The 25,084-nt window shown below is 40.9% G+C and overlaps 1 protein-coding gene across 1 annotated transcript in view; it reads right to left on the bottom strand.

Moving 5' to 3' along the window:
* NTNG1 (netrin G1) overlaps nucleotides 1-25,084 on the bottom strand; it is a 308,158-nt gene that overhangs the window by 69,746 nt on the left and 213,328 nt on the right. The window contains exons 3-4 of the mRNA XM_044914340.1: nucleotides 13,484-13,656; nucleotides 686-712 (exon numbers count right to left, since the gene is read on the bottom strand). Of these exons, the coding sequence (XP_044770275.1) occupies nucleotides 686-712; nucleotides 13,484-13,656 (200 nt within the window). The remainder of the gene's footprint in view (nucleotides 1-685; nucleotides 713-13,483; nucleotides 13,657-25,084) is intronic.

Raw genomic sequence — 25,084 nt, 5'->3', positions numbered from 1 at the left:
ATTCTGCATCTATTTTTTATACCCTGTTCTCTATCAAACTTAAACCTAAGTAGTCAGGAAAAGATGGATCACTGTATTTTTGGAGGGAGAAACGGACATACTGATTTTTCTCCCCTTCATTCCTCCAGAAAGACTAATGATCACCAACCTGCCTCTTTCAGGCCTTCACAAAGACTGGAGTATAATAAATTACTAAAATTCCCTCCCTCTGGTTTCATGGCATTTTAACTGGGTTCTAATGAATATGCCTAAAGCGTTCATTGGTATTCATTCTCTGCTTTTAAAAATTATGGGAGAGATCCATATCCAGTCCTAAGAAGAAAGTTCAATTTGTTGTCCGTTACTAAGTATGGGTAAATAGGACTATTTATATTTTTGCTAAATGAGCTAGGGTTACCTAAGTAATTACACCTCCGTAAAGGTAGCCTTCCTTCATTGGTCAAAAGCAGTCAGGAGAGCCATGGTACTGCTATATCCACGGGGAAGTGATGCTTTGATAACTATTTTATCTGTGCTCTCACCCTGTCTGTGCAGAGAACACACACAACAGTTCAATTCACAAAGAAAATACCCTCTTACATCAGAAATGGACGCTGGGAAAATAGATCTTAGGAACTCAACAAGGAAACAAAGCTAGCCTAGACTTGGTTTTGTAACTTTTTTTTTTTTTTTTTTTTTTACTTACTACCGATACTGGAAATACTGGGGATACCTGGAGAGAAAGAAAACAGTAAAGAAAAACTGTTAGACAGTTATTAATACATGCCATCTTTAACTTAATATAAACATCTCAGAAACTTAACACTTAATAGCATTCAGATCATTAGGAGATACGCACAGAAAAAGCAAGGTATCTATTCATCCATCAAAACCATTTTGCTTTCATTCTGGAACTCCCAAACTTAGGAGGGTTGGAAAATTATGCTCAACTTCAACAGCTGGTTCAAGACAGCTTCATGATATCAAACATTTTGTGCCTGCCTGTAAGGTTAATGAACATTTGTACGAGGTTCAAAACAGATTTTAAACTAGGCTTATGTTCTGGGCATAGAATGCTAAATATACACTATGTGGACCTGTACAAATATACCCATGTATGCACCAGATCTCTTTAGATGTGTTATGAGATGCATATGTTAGCTGTTGAAAGTCACTTGGCTCTTTATTTGATTAATTTCACAGAGCCATCATTTTTTTTTTTTTTTATTTTAGATTTTTTTTTTTTTTTTTTTTTATTTATTTGCGAGAGAGAATGAGAGACAGCATGAGAGGGAGGAGGGTCAGAGGGAGAAGCAGACTCCCTGCCGAGCAGGGAGCCCGACGCGGGACTCGATCCCAGGACTCCAGGATCATGACCTGAGCTGAAGGCAGTTGCTCAACCAACTGAGCCACCCAGGCGCCCCAGAGCCATCATTTTTAGTCCTCTTTTACTTGTCAGATACATGGACTAAACTCTGTAATAGAAACTTAATTGAGCAGAATGATTCAAGAATACATTAGGTTGTTCATATTGATCATGGACTTCATCCATTCTCCCAGCTTCCATTTCAACTTACAGGTTGTGCGAAGGTGGTGGGACCATTTTGGAATGCAATGGACTTGGTACAAACGTGGACAGAAATTTAGTCTGTCCCCTGAAAACTCCTAGCCAAGAGCAGGGGCACAGGAGGGAGGCTGTCTGGGTTTGAAGCTTTGCTCTTACACTCACTGACCGTGTGACCTTGGGCAAGTTGCTTATGCTTGGTTTTCTACCTCTTAGGGCTATTGCAAGGATACACAGATGGATGTGTGTAAAGTACTCAAGGTGTTGCTTGGCGGGTAGTGGGTACTCTACCCGTCTTTGCTATGGATTACTGTTACTGATATAGTCAGTTCACCAAGCAAATAACACTACGATATATATTGCTGATGAAGAGTCAGAGATTTACATCTTCTCCGATAAATTTGGGTCATGTTGCAGATGGGAGCTGGGGATGGGACTCAGACAGAAGCGAGTGAGAGTCCTGCTTGGCTATGGACCAGGTAGGTGATTTCAGGCAAGTTCCCAGCCTCTCTAGGCCTGTTTCCTCACCTGAAAGGGGTTAATAATATCCACTGCATAGGGCTGCTCTGAGGATTGAATGAAATAATCCATAAAAATGTCTGACACATGGTACATAGCCAATAAGTGATAGCTGTTAATGAGTTGTGCAAGCTTGTTCTCCACATCACCGAAGTGTACCCCTAACAGGTGGTAAACACAGGAATCATTAAACTTCTATTTTCGTATTTATCTTCGAACAACTGCCCTCTGCTTGTTTTAACATTTAACATATAACATAACAGGTTTAATCATTGTACCTTACTCAGAGATTCCGAGCCCTGTAGTCTTTAAACCCAAGAGCTAGTTTCCTATTTCTTAATGGGGAGGGGAGTAGGAGGAATTAAAGCTTACCATGATTTTTTAAAAAAACCTTAAGGAATGAAATTTTTATCTCTATTAAGTACATTCAGAATCTCTTGATTTTAAATGCATAGAGTTTAGGGTGTTTCAGCTTAATCACTGATCACTCTTCCACCAAAACTGGGAATCTGGATTTCCATTTCTGTGTTTTAACTCTGTTCTCTGAACTGAATTTTGAGCTGAATGCAATCTCTTCAAAGGGCTGCTGAATTCCTGACCCGACACTTCAGCCAACTCTCTTTGCTGCAGCGTGACAGTGACTTGGTACTGAATCTTTCCTTTTTTTTTTCTTTGTAAATCCCCTGTTGAGTGAGGTGTGATGGCAGCATCTTAATTTTATTTATTTATTTATTTATTTATTTATTTATTTAAAGATTTTATTTATTTATTTGAGAGAGAGAATGAGAGAGAGAGCATGAGAGGGGGGAGGGTCAGAGGGAGAAGCAGACTCCCTGCCGAGCAGGGAGCCCGATGCGGGACTCGATCCTGTGACTCCAGGATCATGACCTGAGCCGAAGGCAGTCGCTTAACCAACTGAGCCACCCAGGCGCCCCGGCAGCATCTTAATTTTAGAATCAATTGCAGAAGCTCCAAACTTCCCTGTGATTGAAAATCCGGCTCCATTGGAACGGCTTGCCTTTTGTAATCCGTCAAAGACAATGGGAGTTGGGGTGGCAGGAAGAGACTTTCCGGGTGTTTTCAAACTTAACACAGAGTTAGAGGGCCATGCATAATGCAAGGCGAAGTTCTCAGGCTGTTTGGCCAGATGCAGTGGAGAGCAAACCTGCAAGACTGTTTGATGCAGTACTTGCTGTGGCTGAATACTCTAGAAAGGTGCAGAAATGTTTCCATTCCTTTGGGGATGCCAGTGCAGGGAGAAATGTTCACTGCAGCTATACAGAGCTTGCCAAGCGAAGCTATTATGAGATCCTATTTTCCTCCTGAAGATGTTTTCTATTACCTAGCATTTTGGATGCTTAAAATTCAGCCTCTTCCTCATTTTGTGGCTTACAATTTTTTGAGGTGCTGCCATGTGAGTCACTTTCTGTTCCATTGCTGTAAAATGGGAATTGCTTGGAAAAGATTTTTAAACTTCTCATTGGGATAAAGATTTTTGAAGTAGCAAATAACTGGACATCAGGGGATGCCCATTAGTATGTTTTCAAATGTTACGTTTTTTTCCCCAAATGGTCCTTATTGTAATGTCCAAACACCTTGCTTTTCATTCCCTATACACAACTAAAGAATTTAATAAACCCATTACATCCATTAAAAAGGCTACAAGCAAGCTGTGAGGAGTCTTCCAGATGCCTAAGGAATAAGACAAGAAGGCTACAATTCATTTCACGAAAGGTGGGTTTCTTTGGGCTCTCAAAAGGATGAATCAATGAATACAATTTCATCTTACAACAGTGACAGTGCATATAAACTATGGGAATGAGAGTCAGATTATGCACAAGAAAGCTGTCTAGACACACGTTGGCAAGTGACAAGTGTTATGTAAAGAATATTTTTACATTTAAAAATTGAGCTTGGACGGGCGCCTGGGTGGCTCAGTTGTTAAGCATCTGCCTTCAGCTCAGGTCATGATCCCAGGGTCCTGGGATTGAGTCCCACATCGGGCTCCCTGCTCTGCGGGAAGCCTGCTTCTCCCTCTCCCACTCCCCCTGCTTGTGCTCCCTCTCTCGCTGTGTCTCTCTCTGTCAAATAAATAAATAAAAATCTTTAAAAAAAAAAAATTGAGCTTGGAAGTTATCTCTTCCCTTCCTCTTCATCTCCCTGATGTGAATTAGCCACTCCCTGTGATTGCGCGCCTCCTTGTGCAGGCCTCCCTGAGAAACTTACCAACTTATATTTGTAATTGTTTGTGTGTTTGCCTGAGAGGTCTGAGAGGCAACCACCATGTCTCATTCCCTTCTGTATTTCTAGTATCTGCCTGGGACAATGCCTGATACAGAAGAGCTGCTCAATGTGTATTTGAGCAAAACTTTATCACTTGTTACCAAGAATTTTCTATCCTAATGAAAATACTTTTGGTCATAGTATGATCGTGTCCCATATAAAATGTTTCACTGAAACATTTCTCAGCATTCAGTATGAATGGATATTTTTGTTCTCTCTGAACATTTCCTCCATTCCAATAGCCAGAGTTATATGATGTACAGATTCCCCTCACAACTTTGCCTTCCAGAAAGTGCAGAGGCTCAAAACGCAACCTGGTGCTCAACTGGGTAAACTCATTTCATATTTAGCTTATTTCCCTTCTATTCCTTCTCTCACACCTTCCTTTTAAACTCTTATTTGGATACTCTTGTTTGTATTTGTCTTTTTCCCTAAGCCAACCTGGAGCAATACAGACGTTGTGGTGTCTAAAGCATATTCAAATATGGGAGGTCTCTTTGAGAAAAAGAATATTAATTTTAAAATATAAAATTAAATAGAAATTGATTTTTTTAAAGTTTAGAAGGATTCTTGTGAGGAATCCTGATATTTAGGCTTCTTAGGTTAAACCCATCTCTGAAACAACCTCAAAAATACTTGTGAAAGATAATAGATGATAGGTAGATAGAAAGGAAGCAAGATACCAGGTAAGCTAATTCAGAAAGAGTAATTTAAAATGAAGAGCAGAAAGGGAGTTAAACAATAATCTCATTGAGCCTTTCACTTTACAAAAGAGGAAACTGAAGGCACAAACAGAAGCAAGAGCCTTGTCCAAGTCAACACCTTTATAGTCAACACTGGAACAGGTAATTCCTAATTCTTGTCTGCTGAGACATTGCTAACCTTGCACTGAGGAAATGAAGCCCAGGTATGCATGAGCTTCACCAGAAGGTTCTGCAGTACATGCCATATGAGTTTAATACTACTGCTTCTTCTAGAAGAGAAATGCTACTTCAGTCAGAGACACACATACATGTTGAATAAGCCAAAGGGCTTTGTATGCTAAAAGAATGAGCAGGTGCTCAGCTTATAGGCACTTACGGTTAGTCCCTCCTCCACTGGCCCTCCCCACTCCTATATTTATTTTAATGTTTGTTTTAAAGGAATTCTACTACAATTGGGGGATGAAAACTTAGTAGAATTATATAATTGTTTTCTCCTCCTCCTCCTCCTCCTTCTTGGGATTTTACTAACCATCTCACCAAATAAATGGCTAAAGGGGGCATAGTTAGGCAACATGATGGAGATCTCAAAAATAAACATCCTAATCTTCTGAAGCAGATTGATGTAGTGCTAAAAGCCATAACTTCTTCTGAGAATCAATGCAAAGTCAGCAGCTTTTCATGGAGGAAATCAGAAGGGACACAGATTTGGCATGCCTCAGATTGAGAGGAAATACTGCCCCTGTTGTGATAGATGGCTTGAAAAAAGCCCATCAAGTAGATGACTAGATCTTCAGAAGAAGCCAGGCTGCAGCCATCAGGAGCTATAACTCCAAAAAACCCAGTCAAAGAAGAGGTGGGTGATGAGGAAGAAAACATTCTGCAGCCTCATTTGTATTCTGGAGGAATGATTTCCAATGTCCTTCCAGCCCCAGTCCCTGGTCCCACTGTGTTGATAGGAGGCACAGTGAGTTGTCTACTAGGAACTTGAAAGTGGAGGAAATAAAGTTGCCTTCACAGAATTGTACTGTGAAACCATCATATAGATGATCCAATCAAAGACAGCTAAAGTCATCTTACAGCAACAGAAGGGGCCTAGGACCTGAGTGTATGTAACAGACTTGACAGAGGTGACATAAACCTGAGGTAACCTATTGACATATCTGAAGAACGGGAGCACAGCCAATCAGAAGGGGGAAGCGTAGAAAGAGGAGCATTTTCAGGCATATGATAGTCCTGCTGGCCTACCATTGTCTCAGGAAGAGGGAGGGGTAATCTGTAAGTTCTCAGACCTTCAGTGTTCTGTTGGCATTAGGGAGGCTGACTCTGAGGTAGGATGGGTGTGTCAGGAGGTTTCAGCCTCATGTTATTAGCATTCGAGTCATTAAACTTTCCTGATCCCATGCTTACCATGCAACCTTCTGATTATTATCTGGCTCTGCAAAGAGTCTTAATTACAAGGGAGAGAATACACTGGTCATAAGGACTTAACTCTTCTGAATACCATCACAGTTATTTCATATTCTGGATGAATACATTGGGATTTGGACACAACTTATGTCCCTAGATAGTTGCTATTTCCAAAGGGAGAATTTACTCATCAGGCTGGGATGAGTCCATGCGCTAGATCTCAGTGAAATTATAATGACAATAGCATCTCACTTCATTGTGTGCTTACTATGTGCCTGCCTCTGTTCTAAATACCTTACATGTATTAATCCATTTAATTTTTATCACAACCCTATGAGGTTGGCACTCAGGCTTATTTTACAGATGGGGGAAACTCAAAACACAAAGAGCTTGCCCAAGATCATCAGTTGGGAAGGAAACTGAGATTTGAATCCAGAGGTCCTAATTCCAGAGCTTGAGCCTATAACCACCACTCTATACTATCCCTTAATTTATTGTATTTATCTCCAATCTTCAAAACACAAAAACAAAACAAAACAAAAAACAACTCTGAAAACTAAAGGTTTTTTTTCTCCCTAAAATTCACCTGCAGCACAACATATCGTGCTCTGAACTAATTTGGTGGCATAACCTGACTGGAAGGGGTATGAGGTAAGAATAATCATGGGTGTGCTGCAGAAATATTAAAATGTTTAATTAAGTGGTGCTATCCCATATTGTGCTGTGGGTATGGTTATAATATACATCTACAATATATGTATTACAAAATCCTAACAATTTTGAATTCCAAATCATACTTGGTCCCATGAACTTCAGGTAAGGATTGTGGATTGGTGGTTGTACATGCATAATTTGGTATCCTGGTTTTAGATATTGGGCCAGCAGCTGAGTTCATATACATAAGGTTCTAAGAGGAAAGTGCTCTCTTATTGTGCTGATGGAATCGGGGTTCTGAGCCTGAAAGGCTGGTGGGTAGAGCCTGATAGTGCTCAAGTCACTGAGGCCATGAATGCCCTTTGGGGAGGTCTGTGAAGATCAGCCAGCCATGAGCACCAATGAAAAAAAAGTGAGTCTTTTTCCCATTTTATTTCCTCTAAAATAGCTGACTCTTCTTGTAGGAGATTGAAGACCCTTGTGTTAGAGCTGCTGAGCTGTGAAGACCACACATTCTAGGAGACATGGGAAGATGGATGGGAGTTCAATGTATCCATGTGCACATTACAGCATTATTTAGGTTTACTTATTCATTGACCAAAAAGTTGATTCCACAGACATTTATAAAGGTCAGGAATACAGTATGGTCCCATTCTCAAATTGCTAACATTTTAGCTCTTGAAGTCAGATAGACCTGAGTTTGAATCTTCTTCTGTAATGCATTCGCTGTGGGACCTTGGGACAACTTACTTATTAATCTCTGTGGCTATGTTTCCTGATCTGTCAAATGCGGATAAAAATAGTACATACCCCATGAGGACTGTTGTAAGGATTCAATGTAAGAAAGCACTTAAAGCCCTTCACAAAGTATAAAAGCCAATGGTAAACTTAATAAATAGAAGCTACCATTATTATTATTATTATTACAATTTTGGTTATAGAAAGTCAACCGATTGTAAGTGTACATACACTATCAAGAATCTAGAGTGAAAAGAGCAATTGATTTTGCCTGGGAGGATCAGGTAGGCTGCACTGAGGAGTTGACATCGAGGAGCAGTCTTGAAAAAGGAGAATTATAATACAGAGTGAGAGAAAGGCAATTGGAAAAAGGAATAAATCCTGTAACCAGCATGTTGACTTTGAGATCTTCGTAGACAGGTGGAAAAATCGGTCTGGATTCACAAGAAGGATTCCAGACTATAATTGACTGATTACTATTAAACCAGTATTACTAAGAACTAAAACCACAGGAATAGATGGAAAGGACAAGGAAAAAAAAAACTGTAGACTGAGAAGAGGCGGGCTGGAGAGCTTGAAAATTTAAAGCAAGGGCAGACGGGGAACCTTTGAAGGCAAAGAAATAACAAGCAGAAATTTAGGAAGAGAAGTAGGAGAGATCAGGTTTAGATAAAACTAGCTTGTTTAAGCAGGTGTCAAAGGTTCATACCCCAGTGGAGAACAGAGGAAGTCACTGAACTTTAACCTGAGAAGCAATATAGTGCAATGTGCAGTCCTTGGAGTCAAGACATACGTTGGTTCAAATCCTCCTTCTCACCCTGACTAGTCGTGGAAACCTTAAACAAGATACTTGCGCTCAGCAGTCAGCAGATTCCACATCTATAAAATGAAACTAATAGCATCTATCTTATAAGAGTGTTGTGAGTTAAGAATGAACTAATGCATGTAAAGCACTTAGGAAATTGTCTGGATAATGACACACACATGTGCACACCTGGGAAAATGTAAATTGGTCAATGCGAATTTAATACTAGAGAAAATAATAGAACGATCATCAAATTACTTTCCATTACTCAGAGGAGGCTTAGATATTGTGTAACAATTCAAGTTGGATTTCTGAACAAATAATGTCAATGTCAGACCAATTTAATTTTCTCTCTTTGAAGAATATTAGTCTGTGTAGGTAAGAAGAAAGTGAAAGATTGAACACAGCAGAACTGAATGGACTTTCTGTCTGTCTTCATGACATTTCTATCACTATGCTGTAGAAATTGTTTAGAGCAAAAGGTCCCCCAAACAGTGTTTATAGAAAGTTATTAAGTGTTCCATGATCAGTTATGTTTGGGAAACACAGGGTAAAATAGGTTACTTTACTATAGGATTCTCAGATGTTTTTAATAAGGTAATATGAATGTCTTAGAGTCTTTTTTTAAAAAATTTTATTTATTTATTTGACAGAGAGAGAGACACAGCGAGAGAGGGAACATAAGTAGGGGGAGTGGGAGAGGGAGAAGGAGGCTTCCCGCGGAGCAGGGAGCCCGATGTGGGGCTCAATCCCAGGGTCCTGGGATCATGACCTGAGCCGAAGGCAGACGCTTAATGACTGAGCCACCCAGGTGCCCCAAATATCTTAGAGTCTTTATAGTTTACAGCATTTTCCAAACTTATTTGCCATTGAATTCTTTAAAAGGTCATAGAACACACCTTTGGAAGCAGAGGTGTAGATAATATTATAGTATCTTTCTTAAAGTTATAGTTCCTAAAGGTTGATTGTTGAGTTTTTAGCATCTATATGTAGAAAAATATTGTGTGTTATTCCATAAGGATCAGAAATTTAAAGAGGTGTTACTTAATACTTTTATTCATGAGCTGGACAATAGCAATCAAGTGAATCATAACGAAGCATGAAGTTGGACAGAGTTGCTATCTACTTGGAAGGCAGAAATGAAATTCAAAGGACACTGAGAATACTATCAGAAATAGAATGAAGATCAACAGGGAGAAGAAAGATGTCTTACAGAAAAGGCATAAGCTTTGTAGAAAAATAAGGAAAACATTTTTTCATATATATATACATACATATATGTATGTATATATATATATATATATATATATATATATATATATACATATGGCTTTAAAAGGCCAAGAAAACACACTGGGTCTCCAAGGAAAAGCATGGTAAATAAAGATATAATCACAAGAGTTATACTTCTGCCTTTGACAAGTCATTGTATTGAAAAGCATAGGGACATGTGATGTGTCTCACAGAGTATAGGGACGGCTCTACTTTAGAATGCTAGGGCTCTGTATTCTTCTCTCCTGGCTCCATACACTCCTCACAAAAGTGGCCTTGAAGATGCTCCAGAATTCAGGACTTCCAAAGTCCTAGATTCCTGGCAAAGTCTTGGTTTAGGGTACCTCTGAGTGGTGGGTTAACTGTCTGTGAAGGGAGATCTTTTAAGTTCCTGGTTTAATGAAGTTCTCTGAGTTCTTCTGGTAAGAGCGGGCAGGAACTGACCTTCTTATTAAAAAAATGATCCTGGCTGTTGAGATTCTGCTAAATCAAGAGATTACCCAGGATGCATGGCGTTTCTAGGCCATTTAGGAGTTGATGTTGAGGGTTCAGAGATTGTAGCCACTCTTTTTATACTTCTTGGGTTTTGTATTAGGATATGGCATATCCTAAGCGTTCCTCTTAAATGACTCATGATGCACCACCTAGAGTTGTGTGTGTGTGCATATGTGTGCACACAAGCATGTATGCATATGTGTAAGAAAAAGCTGATATGAAATGAGAGTCAGTGCCAGAAGTCCCATGCTTGGCTGACATCTCCACACTAAAAAATTAGAGGACTTCAAGGGCAAGCAACCCAGTAAAAGACATGAAAATCTTATTATATAAAAATGGAATTTGATGATGTTAATCTGGAGAAGAAAAGAAATTGGGGTCAATATAGCTCTTTTACTACTTAAAGAGAAAAAACTCTTTGGAAATTACGAGATACTCAAGAAACAGGTGAACTACTAAGAAATAGGTTTTATAACAATTAAAACTGTCCAATAATGAACAAGCATGCCTTATGAAAAACAATCCTAAAATTAAAATTATTTTTGAACACTTATTTTGTGACAGGTGTTATGCTGAACACATTACATGCAGTAGCCTACTCAATTCTCTTAAAATCCCTGTGAGGTAAGAATTGCTATTATTCTCGCATTACAGATGGGAAACTGAGTGTTGGAGAGGTTAGTTTACTTTTTCAAGGTCACACAGATAGTGAATAGATAAACTGTATTTGATCCTGTAAGCTGTGTACTAAACCACTGAATTTCTTATTTCCATCCTTAGAAATTTTAAAGCACAATCTGATGTTTCAGAAATTTAGTTTAGGGGGTTTTTACCATTGTAAGGCTTTTCCATTGCAAGACTGAACCACTGCAGTCATCTCTAAAATCTTTATCTAATTTCTGCCATATTGAAGACTGAAACATTGAATTGAGCCTCCTTGGGCATTGTATCCCTCTGTCACCTTCGTATTTTATTTTTAAAAAAAGGGGGGGGTGCCTGGGTGGCTCAGTCGTTAAGCGTCTGCTTTTGGCTCAGGTCATGATCAGGGTCCTGGGATCGAGGCCTGCATTGGGCTCCCTGCTCAGCAGGGAGCCTGCTTCTCCCTCTCCCACTCCTCCTGCTTGTGTTCCCTCTCTCGCTGTGTCTCTCTCTGTCAAATAAATAAATAAAATCTAAAAAAAAAAAATGGGAAAAAGTCTAGAGAAGGCGAGTAATAACTAAGGGATAGGTGGGCAACGGAGTCCACAAAGAAAATTGCAAGAGGTTGCATTCCTTTGGCCAGGGAGTAATTGGTGATCTTCTGCAATATGCAAAAGATTCGGGGTACATCATCTCCATGGAGAATATAACAAAAATATCTATTGTAGTGAAAAAGCTTGGCTGGCGCAAGAAGCGGTCCCCAGTGAAAATGTCTTGAAGTAGACAAGACTTTGAAGCTCAGTTATGGGTAGAAGAACAGTCGTGTGAGACTGGAAGCCAATGAAGCCGCAGTTCAGCCCACCTGGCTTTCTGGTCGCCTTGACAAGTTGGCTGGCCCGGAGGTTGAGCCAGAATGCTAGCAAGTGTTTGTGAACCTTCCTCGGTTCTGTCCTGTCCCACTAAAGAAGCAGCAGACACTGAAAATGAAATTGGAGCCACTTTCACTTAGGGAAACCTTTAAAGTAAATATGACAAGTGTGGTGATAGGGATTCTTGGTAGCCAGCCAGAGGGGTTCACCAACAAATAACCTCATGATTCCTACTGAATTCATGAGTCTATGGGCCTGAACAATTGAGGACAGCCAAAAGAGTCTCTGTTAATAAAATCGCCTTGAAAAATCAACATTTCTGCTCAACAGAGCTTTATGTATTAATTTTAGGAGCTAGACTGTCCATTTTTTTTCTTTAACACAGAAAGAAACTGAATACCCTTGCAAATAGGGATTTTTTTTAATCTTTTGAAGAATATTTTTTTCTGCTTCATAGAAATTTTATCATAATTTCATGCCCCCATACTTCATGGCTTGTTACTCGCTCCATTACTCTTACATTTAACTTGATAAGGTCCTGGATCCTGTGATTAGTTTTTAGGTTTTGTCTTCTCACAGCTGCTGCTTTGAAGAACCTGATAACATTCTTAGCCTCGCACAGAGCCAGTGGCTTTTCGAGCCCTCATTCTCCTGCTGCTCACTATCCTGCTATTTCTGTTACTTTTCACTTCATGGGTATATTCTCAACTTCACCCCTCCTCTACTTTTGAAAGAGGGCAAACCTGGGGCTTTTGCAAGTGGCTAATGGGTCCATCCATGGAATTGGGCAGTTTATTGTGGAAATAACCATGTCTCTCCCTGAGCATGTCAGAGCATGTTTTCCTCTGGATCTTCAGGGATTTTAGTGGGGCACACATGAATGGTAATGGGGCATCTCTCATGGTTCCTGGAAGCACTGATAAGGCCTGTGTTCTTTTCACCTGAACTTGGACATTCCTTTTCTTACTGTAGTACCTGCAGGCCTGCAGTCATGCTCCGTATCGGAAGGTGGCTTCTACTGACAGGATCCATGCCAGGCATGACCTCAGCTGCTGGCATTTGGAAAAAGCCAATTATTTCACCGGGCAAAGTTAGGCCATAGTCAAAATCAGACAGGGAAGCATCTTCTGGACAAAGCTTCCTTCAAGTTATCCAGTAGGGGAAATGGGATTAGAAACATTTAGAGAATTTCCTGAGTTGCTTATGGCTAAAATTAAGTTCCTGTTGGGAGTTTTGAAGGCTGTTGTTATTTTAATAGGAAATTAATTTGGGGGAGGAAAACAAATATCTCTTGTTTCATCCACTTAGAAAAAAATTTCTCCTGATTTCCATCATTTCCCAACACATTTGATGTGAATGTTGGAAGACTGAATTTAACAGATGATCTGAGTGTGAAAATGTGCTTACAAGTGGTGAAATAGAAACTAAAGCTTTAGCCGCATTTTGAAGAGGAATAGGATAACCATAAGAGTAAAAGCACAATTGCAAGTGAAATTGAGAGGAACTATCAGCTCATCTTGCACAGAATACAGTGTTAGAGAGCAAAGTTACTCACAGGTATTTGCAGTGCCTTTAGGGATGGGGAGATACGAGCCTGGACTCCAAGGTCGGCCCTGATAATTCTTCTTGCATTTCCCACAGTCTGGACCTGTAGTGTTGTGCTCACATTCACAGGTCAATTTGCTGTTGTCATACACACACACAGTGGCGTGGAGATTACATTTGCACCTAAGCAGAGGAGAGACAAGAGTTCATTGTAAGTCAAGTTGGTCTTAGCGATCACGGAGGCTTTACCCATCTATCTCCTGGGGTGGTAGCTCCTACACCCTGCAGTGCTTGCGCTCTATAGAGGCTCTGGGCAAAATGTAGATCTGTAGGCCCTATCCTCAGAATCTTTTCAACAAGGGGGAAGGGGTGGGGTTAGGATACAGTCTGTCTCATACCACACTTTGAAGAATCCTAATACCAGCCATTATGTTCAGTGGGGGCCTGAAGGTCCCGTAAGACAAATGTGCTACAAAATCAAGGGTTTCCCAACAGGTGTCCAAAATATTGCCACCAGTGAGCAGTTTTCTTGCAATATTAGCGAATCTATGACAATTTTGTCTGGGTTTGAAGAGCAATGTTATCTTCTGTTTTTCCTTAAACCAGAAAGACAATTCTTACTTGTTTAAAAGGAAAGATAACCATGAAGATGATTTGCTATTCAGGCTTATTTTATAGACCCACAGATATCGTAATCATAGTGCCCACATTCTGGGCTCTAAAATGACATTACCCCAGATCAAAAGTTTTTCCCACCAAGGCCTCTAATCAATCTGAGTAGTCCTTAGATTTCCTAGTCATGGCAAATAAGGTAATTACAGAGGTCGTTCAGAAATGGTCCCAATGACTCAGATAAAAGATGCTTAGAAGCCTAGAAAATAAAAAAGACTATAGGTGGCAGGGGTTTGAGGTCATTAGCAAATGCCTTGCCTTTGGTGCTTGTGCAGAGAGCTGTGATATATGAGAGGCTACAATAGAATATGCAATTTCCACAAAAATACATTCCCCTATCCAAAGCCTTGCACAGTAAAATTGCAAAGGTCCACTGGATATTTGTTGAGGTAGCAGGTTATAAATTGTAACATCCCAAGCCCACAGGCCGCATCCTCTGGGAAAGTAAAACCTAGGTTGACAGGATGACCATGACCAGAGGCCAGAACAGTGTATGCAGGAAGCGATGTGTCCACACAAAGGGAACTAGGACACCCGAGACGGTGGATAAAGGATCAAGACCTGTCAGACCTGTGTGTGTGTGTGTGTGTAGATGTGTGTGCATTTTTAAACTGGTCTGGCCTCTTCCAGAACTAGGACAAAAATATAGAAAGCCAAATTCCATAAAGACAAGGAAAGTTTGTAGTGTTTCACGTTTGCTTTCCTTTGTGGGGGATGTCATGAATTGGAAAAAGTAACAGTAGTCTTTCTTAGGTAGGAAAATAAGATTCTTTAAGAACTGATGTTGGGGGACGCCTGGGTGGCTCAGTCGTTAAGCGTCTGCCTTCAGCTCAGGTCATGATCCCGGGGTCCTGGGATCGAGCCCCGCATCGGGCTCCCTGCTCCGCGGGAAGCCTGCTTCTCCCTCTCCCACTCCCCCTGCTTGTGTTCCTCCTCTCGCTGTGTCTCTCTCTGTCAAATAGATAAATAAAATCTTGTAAAAAAAAAAAAAAACTGATGTTGGTTTCTATAATGTCTGTATAGCAACATCCAAGTTTCTGTCTTGTACACGGATGATCTGTTTGGAACACAGACCCATACTTATGGCAAGGAAGTGAAGGAATGTCCAAGACCATTACTGAGACCATTACTGGGCTCTCTTCTAACTAAAAGGTGTAGCCCCTAAATTAATGCCCACTCCCCACCCCCCCCACAAACCTCCCTGGATAAGATCACACTTCTCCTTCATCAGGGGTCTGCTACAATTTGCAATAGTTGTAGCTATACTCTGCCCTCCGTATAGTTATAAATTGTAATAAGCTGAAAGGCTACTATTTAAACAATACCTATTCAATTTAGATACATAGACAGAACCTTTAAAATTAACGTGTACAGTCTTCTAAAAAGATAAGAGAAAAATAATTCAGTTAAGTGAAATAGACAGTGTTTAATTATGAGCTAGATCTTACAACAGTTTCTTCTATGCAGGGAGTCACTTGTGTTAAGTTGCTTATGAAAGGATCTTTCCCGTTCCAACATTAGCACCTTTATTTATGGGTGTGTTTTTATATGTGGAAGATGTTAGAAACCTAGGTGACAGAAGCAACAGCCTATACTGACTTAGCACCCTATCTGGTGTTAAAAATTCCAAGTGAGGAAATGCACAATATGACCCCAAAGAGTATGCTTGTTTCATATGGGAAGACCAAGAATATAAGTAGTAATTGTAAATTGGATTAAATATCTTTTTTTTAAAAGATTTTATTTATTTATTTGAGACAGAGAGAATGAGAGAGAGAGCACATGAGAGGGGGGAGGGTCAGAGGGAGAAGCAGACTCCCCGCCGAGCAGGGAGCCCGATGCGGGACTCGATCCTGGGACTCCAGGATCATGACCTGAGCCGAAGGCAGACACTTAATGACTGAGCCACCCAGGCGCCCCTACTTTAGCAACTTTTTTTAAAAAAAATTTTATTTATTTATTTGAGAGAGAGAGAGAATGAGAGAGAGAGCACATGAGAGGGGGGAGGGGCAGAGGGAGAAGCAGACTCCCCGCCGAGCAGGGAGCCCGATGCGGAACTCGATCCTGGGACTCCAGGATCATGACCTGAGCCGAAGGCAGTCGCTTAACCAACTGAGCCACCCAGGCGCCCTGGATTAAATATCTTTTAACTGTTAATACTTTCATACTTGTAGTCACTTTCTGAGTTACAGGCCATTTCCATTTTAAAGCCTTTATATTTGCTGAGAAAATATTCTTTGAATAACAATAGAAGGTGAAAGAAAAATAGGTGACTGCTTAGTCTTATTTCTCTCAGATTTCTTCTCATTAATGGCTTATCCTCACCTGTTCAAAAGCTAATCATTCAAGGCTCAACTATTCACTCTTCCCTGTTATCTATCCTGCTCACTGTAGACACCCTGAGCTCGATCTTCTGATTTCCTTAAATGCTTCTGTGTATTTGGGTTGGTTGGCTGGTACTTAAAGGCTCTTTAAGCTTTTAAAATGTTGACTCATTGCATGAATCTCTCCCATCCTAAGGGAAGAACTACCCACCTTGTACCCTGGTCTTCTTTTTCAGCTACCTCTTTAACACTCTCCTCTCCCTTCTTGAGTTTCCTATACCTGAATTTTCCATTTTTTACCTCCCACTCACTTTCTCTTTCTTACCAACCATGGCCTCTTTTGCCAAGATCATCCATGACCTCTTTGTTGAAAATCCAATGGATACTTTTCTTTGCCTTATTTGACCTCCCAGTGGTATTTGAATCTGTGGACCACTCCTTTTCCCCTGACGCTTTGTCCTTGCTGGATTGTCAAGCTCATTTTCAGAACCCTCTTTTTGTGTTCTCTTTATGTTCTCTTCTTGGGGTCCTGGCCCAGCACTGTCAGCCTAAGTGACTCTCTTTGGACACTCTTTTTTTGTTGTTTTTTTTTAAGATTTTATTTATTTATTTGAGAGAGAGAGAGAGTGAGTGAAAGAGAGAGAGAGAACACAGCTGTGGGTGGGGGCAGAGGGAGAGGGAGAAGCAGACTCCCCGCTGAGCAGGGAGCCCAATGTGGGGCTTGATCCCAGGACCCTGGGATCATGACCTGAGCCAAAACAGACGCAAAACCAACTGAGCCACCCAGGTGCCCCCTTTGGACACTCTTAATACAGGTTGTCCCTTCAATTTCCTCTGTGGTCCTTAATGCCTTTGAGTTATAGCAAACTTGTATTCTAAAGCAAACTTCCATAATCTTCCCCCACCCTGAAATAATAAGCACATGCAAAATAAGCTTAAACATTTGAAAACATTTTAGGGGATTCAGAGATTCTCTGTTACCCAAAGGGATCCATAGAACCCTTCCCTCCATTACTACCAGGTGAAGATTATCTGATCGACATGTTGATAAATCCTGTATCTATATTTCCATCACGGCGCTCTCTTGGGCATGTCAAACTCAACAGATCCCAAACTGAATTCTGAGGCTTGCCTCTCTTACTCCTCCTTCTGGGGTTTCTGTTTTAGTACATTGCATCACCTTTCAGGGAGCTGGTTGAGAATGCCTCCCTCTTTCTTTCCTAGACTATCTAATTTGTCATTGCTCCGTCTCTCACCAAGTTCTGAGATCCCTCCTCTTTGATAACTCTCAAATACATACAGTTCTAGCCATTGCCACCACCCTAGTTGAGATCGCCATCATCTTTGATCTGCTTTATTACAATGGCCTCTGAACAGACTTTACTGCCTCCACTCATGCTCCTCCCCAGCCCAGTCTCAAGACAACAGTCAAAATAATCCTTTACACAAAAATACTGGGGTCATCCTGGCTTAGAACCATTGCAAGACTTGTCACTATTCTTTATTTTATTTTATTTTTTTAAAGATTTTATTTATTTGACAGACACAGCTAGAGAGGGAACACAAGCAGGGGGAGTGGGAGAGGGAGAAGCAGTCTCCCGGCTGAGCAGGTAGCCCGATGCGGAGCTTGATCCCAGGACACTGGGATCATGACCTGAGCTGAAGGCAGATGCTCAACGACTTGTCACTATTCTTAAAATAGAGTCCAAACTCTGTAACGTGGACTCCAAGTCCCTTCGAAGTTGATGTCTCCTCCTTAATCCGGTCTCATCTGCACCACTAGCAACACTACTCGATTCTTCACACTTTGACTTCAGGTGATCTTATAAACTTTTCCTTCTGCCGGGAACATTCTACTCTACTACCTCTACTTCTCTTATCTGCAAAATTCTCACCATTCAGGTGTCAGCTTGTAAATTTCAGTGCCTGGCGCCTAAATGACATTCAAAAACCATCCACTGGTCAACTATCGGAGTGCTTCTCTGACCCACCAGTATGCCTTTCCTATGTGCTCCTGTGACCCTGGCAAGGCCAGTCACATGATAAAGCTATCTCTGCCTTAGACATAAACCGTGTTGTCATTGCTTCTTCTTCTCTCACCTTTACTGGAGTGTAAATGCCTGGAAGCCACAGTCATGTTTGCCTTATTTAGTGCTACATCCCTAGCACTTGTCAGGGTGCTCAGCACATAATAAGTACTTAAAAAACACTTGACTGATAAACAAATGATTAATAAGCAAGTAGACTCTCTGAAAGGCAGAACTTCATGGGTCCATCCTACTATGTCTGGCATGGTAATGGACTAAAAATAGAGAATTAATAGGCATTGTACTCAATTAAACAGTCCATGATGTGTGCTGAAAACTGCCAAATGCCCTTATCATTGGTTTTCATAACTAACCTTATAATGGGCAAAGGGAACTCTATAAAATTGGTAAGACTTTGTAAACACTATTTAATTTAAACTCCAGAGAATTTGCCAAATGCCTGAAACCTAACACAAGAAAAAAAATGTCTGAAATACTCAGGAAAATAACACAGTTTAGAGGAGAAAAAAAAAAAAACAAACAAAAGCAGAGCATTTGTATGGCATAATTATCCTGGAATGTGCATCTTTTGGCTTCAACTTCTCATGCAGGGATGACTGGCCTGGTTCAGGCAGTTTGGCAACGTTGTTTGGGCCCTGGCGGACACTGGAACTTCCCCAGCAGTAAATCTGTTGACCTAGCCCAGCTTCGTGGCTGTCTTTCCTCCATCCTCATGTCGACTGTTGTGCCTGGGCTGAGCGTGTGAGAGTGGATGCCGAGGTATCACAACACTGCTCAGTATTGGAAAATGGCTCCCTTTCATTATCCACAGTTTGGTCTGTTCACATCACCCCATTCCAATCAGATGCTGAAATTCTTTATTTAGAGGCCCTGCCAGAGTAGCTTTTCCTCCAGCAGAAAAAAATAAAAAATGGATGTCACAATGCTGGGAGACTGCTCTCAATTCCTGGGGCTGTGACCTCCAGCCTTGTGATGGGGTGGAGGGCAGATTTCCATGGCATGCACTTGTCTGTGACAGATTCATTATCCACTTCTATGGTCATCCCGCTCCCACGTCTACTGTCACAGTGGGCGGGGGAAGAGCTGCACGAATGGAGACCTAACAGGCTTTGCTAGCAGTGAAAGATCTGATGTTCTGGAGAGCCAAGCCTATTTGCCAATTCTGTTTACACACATAGAACTCACACCAAGATACTGCAGATAGAATTGACTTGCTTGTACTTGGAAGATCCACTTGTGTGTAAGTGACAAACTGCACACACTGTCAAATAAGGGCATTGCTAAGACAGACTTACAAAAAGAGTGAGCTCTATTCTGTGATGCAAGTGATGAAAACCCGTGTATTCTTGCTTTCAACCAGGTCTGCACTTCCTGTATTTTAGTGACCAGCTGTCATGAGTCAATTTAATCTTGCTTATAAAAAGGCTCCAACGTTTAGATCTCTGCCACCTGCCAGTAGGTATGAAAAACCCATACAGTCTGCCTGTTTTTTTAAAGATAATTTAATATATTTATTCTGGGAAGCATGTTATCCACCAGAATTTCCTGTGAGTTAGAGGTCTATATATATATAATCTATTACCAGTGTTTCAAATAGAGGTACTAAGACAGAGAAGTTTGGAACTGGCCCTTTCTGAAGCAAAACAGGAAGGGAAGCCAGGCTTGCTGCCTTGAAAGTCAGGGATTGGGCTACTTTTGTGCCAGAGGAGGATTCACCATGAAGTGAATGAAGTTTAGCATCAGGGCCCTTTCAAGGCCTTGGGGAAGACCTAGCCATGCATCCATGTGCTTTTGTATAATTCTCACAAATGAGATATTTTTGCATTTTTTTAATCAGTGAAGGTGTTTCCTTAATGAGAGCACCCCTCCAGCCCCAAAGGGTGTCAGTTTCAGGCCTTACAAAGCCTCCATAAGCCTTTGGTTGCACCCCCTGCCTTGGATTGTCAGCAGCTACACAAATGCTTTTAGAAAATGAGTTAGCACAAAGACTGGAGCTTTGAAGATGTCTTTTTCAAAAGGTGATAAATTATAAAATGCTTTTCACATACTTTTTCTGCCTCTGCAGCCCCTTGACCTTTCTCTTTTCACTCTGACACATGAATTTTTGGTTTCCACCTCAACACATTATTTGCAATAGGGGATCTGCAGCAACATCATTTAGAAATTACGAGTTATTGATTATGAAATCAGACGGCCCACGTTCAAATCCCACCTTCGCCACTGACTTGTGAGGCCATTGGATAAGCGACTTCACAAACACACAAACAAACAGAACTAATGTTGACTGCATACTTCCAAGTCCCTGGCATTGTGCTCAGCGCTTCTGCATATTTCACACATTATTTTGTACAAACCTCACAATAGTACTGTGGGATTAGCACTAACTACAGATGATGCATTTGCATATTGACGGTCTAAGAAACCCACCTCTCCCAGCTAGTATGAGATGGAACAGAGAGTTAGACCGTGGGCAGCCAGGCTCCAGAACTCTGCTCTTACCACCAAAAGTGGAATGTTGTCTTTCTAAGTATGGCTAGGCTTCAGCTGACTCATCTGGAAAACAGGGACAATAAATGGATATGTTTCAAAGAACAGTTTTGGGAATTGAATAGATAATGTACGCATGACCTTAGGACAGTACGTGACACAAAGTTCTTAATAAATGTTAGTTTCAATTATTATTATTTCTATAGTTACTACTCCTACTACCATCACTGAAATGGGCTGATTCATTCTGTAAGCCTTAATTCATAACGAATTCTTTGGATAGTGCCATGAGAAGGCCGATGGGATTCAAAACCAGAAGATGACATAGAGCCCTAATCTCCAAGAACATACAATTTGTTGAGTAAATAAGATGAAATGCACATAAACTAACTACAGACCATAAAAAGGGTACCACTGAGACCACCAGGGACCATAGGAACAAGCCCCACATGAGAAACATCATGCGCCTGGGGCACTTCGTGTGGGCTGTTATTGCTAACCCTCCTCTCTGACCTTGCAGAACCGGGATGCGGCCCATCACACAAGCCTAACTTAAAAAACAACAGCCGCAGCCCTATCCTGTAGGAAGAGAAACAACCTGGCTCCACAAACCTGAAAGACCCCCGCTTCAAAAAGCACCAATAAGCTGTCTGAGTTGCCTGCCAAAACCAACCAGTCAGGACAAGGCACTTTTCTATCCCTTAGTAGCCTAGCGGACCTGAGTGGGAACTTTCCAGGGGACCTTTATATGGGCAGGGCTTCCAGTTTGTTCAGAGAGGCTGGCTTAAGTGCTGTGTGTTGGTGCGGTGTCTCTGTGCAGCTCGAGCTGTAGCTTCAATACAGCCTTGCCTGCGCCTTTGACCTTTGGGTCTGGCTTCATTTCTACCATTGTGGGGCCCAAGATCTGGACTCTGGTAACAATATTCCATCTAATCCTGACAATATAGGAAAATAGGGTGGTAACACTGAGTTGTCTCTCCCCTGACAATGCTGTATTTGCAGTGAAGGGTCAGAGGGACAGCCCCTATCACTGAAGGCAGGCGGAAGAAGGAAACACTTACCACGTTCCACTATACACCTGGAACTGTGATAGGTGCCTCCCGTATGTTATTTCACCTCATGCTCATTACCGCTGGGAGAAGGAGGTATAAGTACCTGTAATTTACAGATGTGGAAAGTGTGGCGAAGAGTAGTAAAGCTATTTGCTCAAAGAAACACTTCTGGTAAGTGGTAGTCAAGAGTCAATTCCAAAGGCCAGGTTCATTCTAGGACATCGCTCTATTTGAGGCAGAACAAAGCAAACTGGTTCATGGAGAGAATTAGACTTGTGGTTCTAAACAGTGATATGATACTTCCACTGTAACACTTGCGACTTAAATTGTGGTCCCTGGACCAGCCCGTTCAGGATCACTCCGAGGGCTTGTTACAAATCTCAGGCTTTCCCCAGACTCACTGAAGAAGGATCTGCACTTTAACCAGATGGCCAGGTGATTTATATGCAGAGTAAAGGTTGAGAAGCACTGCTGAGTCACCAGTGTGTCAAAATCCTGATGAACAGCAAAACTAAAATCATGGGGCATGATCCTTGTGCAAAACTCTCTTCCACCTTTATTCTGTTTGGCTTTCTTTGGCCTAAACCTGACTAGCACTAAGGCTCAAGCTGTACTCACAAACTGAATTGACATTTTGGTTGTGAATTCTGTCAAGTCTACTGACCGGCAGATTCATAGATCATATAATAAATAATTTAACTATATTAAAAGCTGTTTATACTTATTAGTCAAAATGGTATTTATTTCCAGAATATATAAGGAGCAGTTACAACTACAATAATAAAAGTGACAAAAAACAAAAGCAAAAACAAAAAAACAACCCAGTTAGAGAATGAGTGAAGGATCTTAAAAGATATTTCTCCAAAGAAGATATATACAAATGGCCAACAAACACATGAAAAAATCATCATTAGTCATTAGAGAAGTACAAATTAAAACCACAGTGAGATACCACTTCACATCCACTAGGATGGTTATAATTTTAAAAGAGGGACAATAGGAAACGTTGACAGTGATGTGGAGAAATTGGAACTCTCATCTACTATTGGTAGGAATGTAAGCTGGTGCGGCCACTTTGGAAAACAATGTGGCAGTTCTTCAAAAAGGTAAACATAAAGTTATCATATGATCCAACAATTCCACTTCGAGGTCTTTACTCAAGAGAACTGAAAACATGCCCACACAAAAACCAGTACACAAATGTTCATAGCAGCATTATTCATAATAGTTAAAAAGTGGAAACAACCCAAACATTCATCAACTAATGAATGGATAAACAAAATGTCATATATCCATATAATGGACTATTATTTGGGGGGGGGGGGGAAAGTAATGAAGTACTGATACATGCTACAATATAGATAAACCTTGAAAACATTTTGCTAAATCAAAGAAGCCAGATACAAAAAGCCACAGAATGTATGCTTTCCTTTACAGGAAATACTCAGAATAGGAGAATCTACACAGATGGAAAGTAGATGAATGATTCCCAGGAGCTAGGAGGAGAGGCAAATGGGGAGTGACTGCTCATGGATGGGGGTTTTCTTGTAGAGTGATGATAATGTTCAGGAATTCAATAATGGTGAGGGTTGCACAACTTTTTGAATATACTAAAACCCACCAAATTGTATGTTAAATAAATGAAAAAATAAACTAAAAGAAATATGGTATTTGTCCAAAACAGATGACAGAAAACAGTGGATAAGAGTTTGGGCCCTGAGGTCTAGTAATCTGGCTTTAGCAGGTACTTAGGCAAGTTCCTTCAGCTCAATTTACTCTTCTATAAAATGAGGATCATAAAATGCCTACCTGAGGGGTTGTTGGGAGCCTTAAATGATACAGTACAAGGTAGCAGAGACTGCTAATTAATGTATTCTTCCTTTTTCCACACCACTACAGTTTTAGTTGGGTGCACACTGTATAAAGACTACATTTCCCAGCACCTCCTCAAGCTAGGGATGGCCATGTGACTACATTCCACCATTGGCCTATTAGTGGGAGTTATGTCTGTGATACTCTATTGGGCTGCACTCCTTCCTCCATTTCTAATTTACTTCATGGAACATGAACATGTTGTTAAGCCACCTTGGACTACATGGACCATGGCAGTAACCACAAATAGTGGAACCCAGGACATTGGGCAGCCTTCACTGCCGTCAGAGGAAGGTGAGTCCAGATGGAGCCACCATTCCAGCTGTGCAGCACCTAATTCCCAAAAGAAAGGAGACAGAAATAAACTTCTAGTTTGTTTAAGGCACTGCTAATGTGAGTCTCTCTTACACACATCTGAACTTATATTTGAACACAGCGCCTGGTACATAGGAAGCACTTAATAATTTAATATAAGCTATTGCTATTATCACTTCTATCTTACAGCAAAAGACCAGATCTTCAACTATCAGATGGGTCTGGCCTAATCCTGATCCCATGAGGAAAGAGGGGGTTTAAATCTTTCCAGCATTCTTCTATTCCTTCCTTCATGAATAAAACCTGGAGTCTGACAGTAGTTACCACTTGTAAGCAAAAATGTTTTCAGAAGATTTATTTTTATAAACTACGTGATGGCCGAAGTTCAATGTGAAATAGATATCTCCTTATAACAATTTTTGGAAAGCAGCCGCATACAACAGACCAACAAAGAGGCTGGACATCTAACTTGTGTTTGCATTCCTGTATTATAGAAGAAGCAAACAAGAAAGAGCAGTGCTAGTACTCTATTATATGCCCTGCAAACCCAGAGGGCAGGTTTCCACATAGCTTTTGTGCTCACTCCTTTACAATATACCAAGTAGCTAAATAAGGCCCCTGGTTGATGGGGGCTTTCCTCTCCTGAACTTTGTTCTTGGAAGAATTATTTTTGAAAAGTGATTGGTCTAGATTTTTAAAAAAGATTTTATTTATTTATTTGAAAGAGACTGAGAGTGAGAGAGAGAGACAGAGAGAGAGAGAGAGAGCATGAGCGGGGGTGGGGCATAGGGAGAGGGAGAAGCAGACTCTCTGCTAAACAGGGAGCTAGACAGGGCTTGAT

Source organism: Neomonachus schauinslandi, chromosome 4 (genome assembly GCF_002201575.2).
Source record: "Neomonachus schauinslandi chromosome 4, ASM220157v2, whole genome shotgun sequence".
Lineage (NCBI taxonomy): Eukaryota > Metazoa > Chordata > Mammalia > Carnivora > Phocidae > Neomonachus > Neomonachus schauinslandi.
Note: the sequence above shows the minus strand (reverse complement) of the source record. Positions and strands in the feature narration are given on the sequence as shown.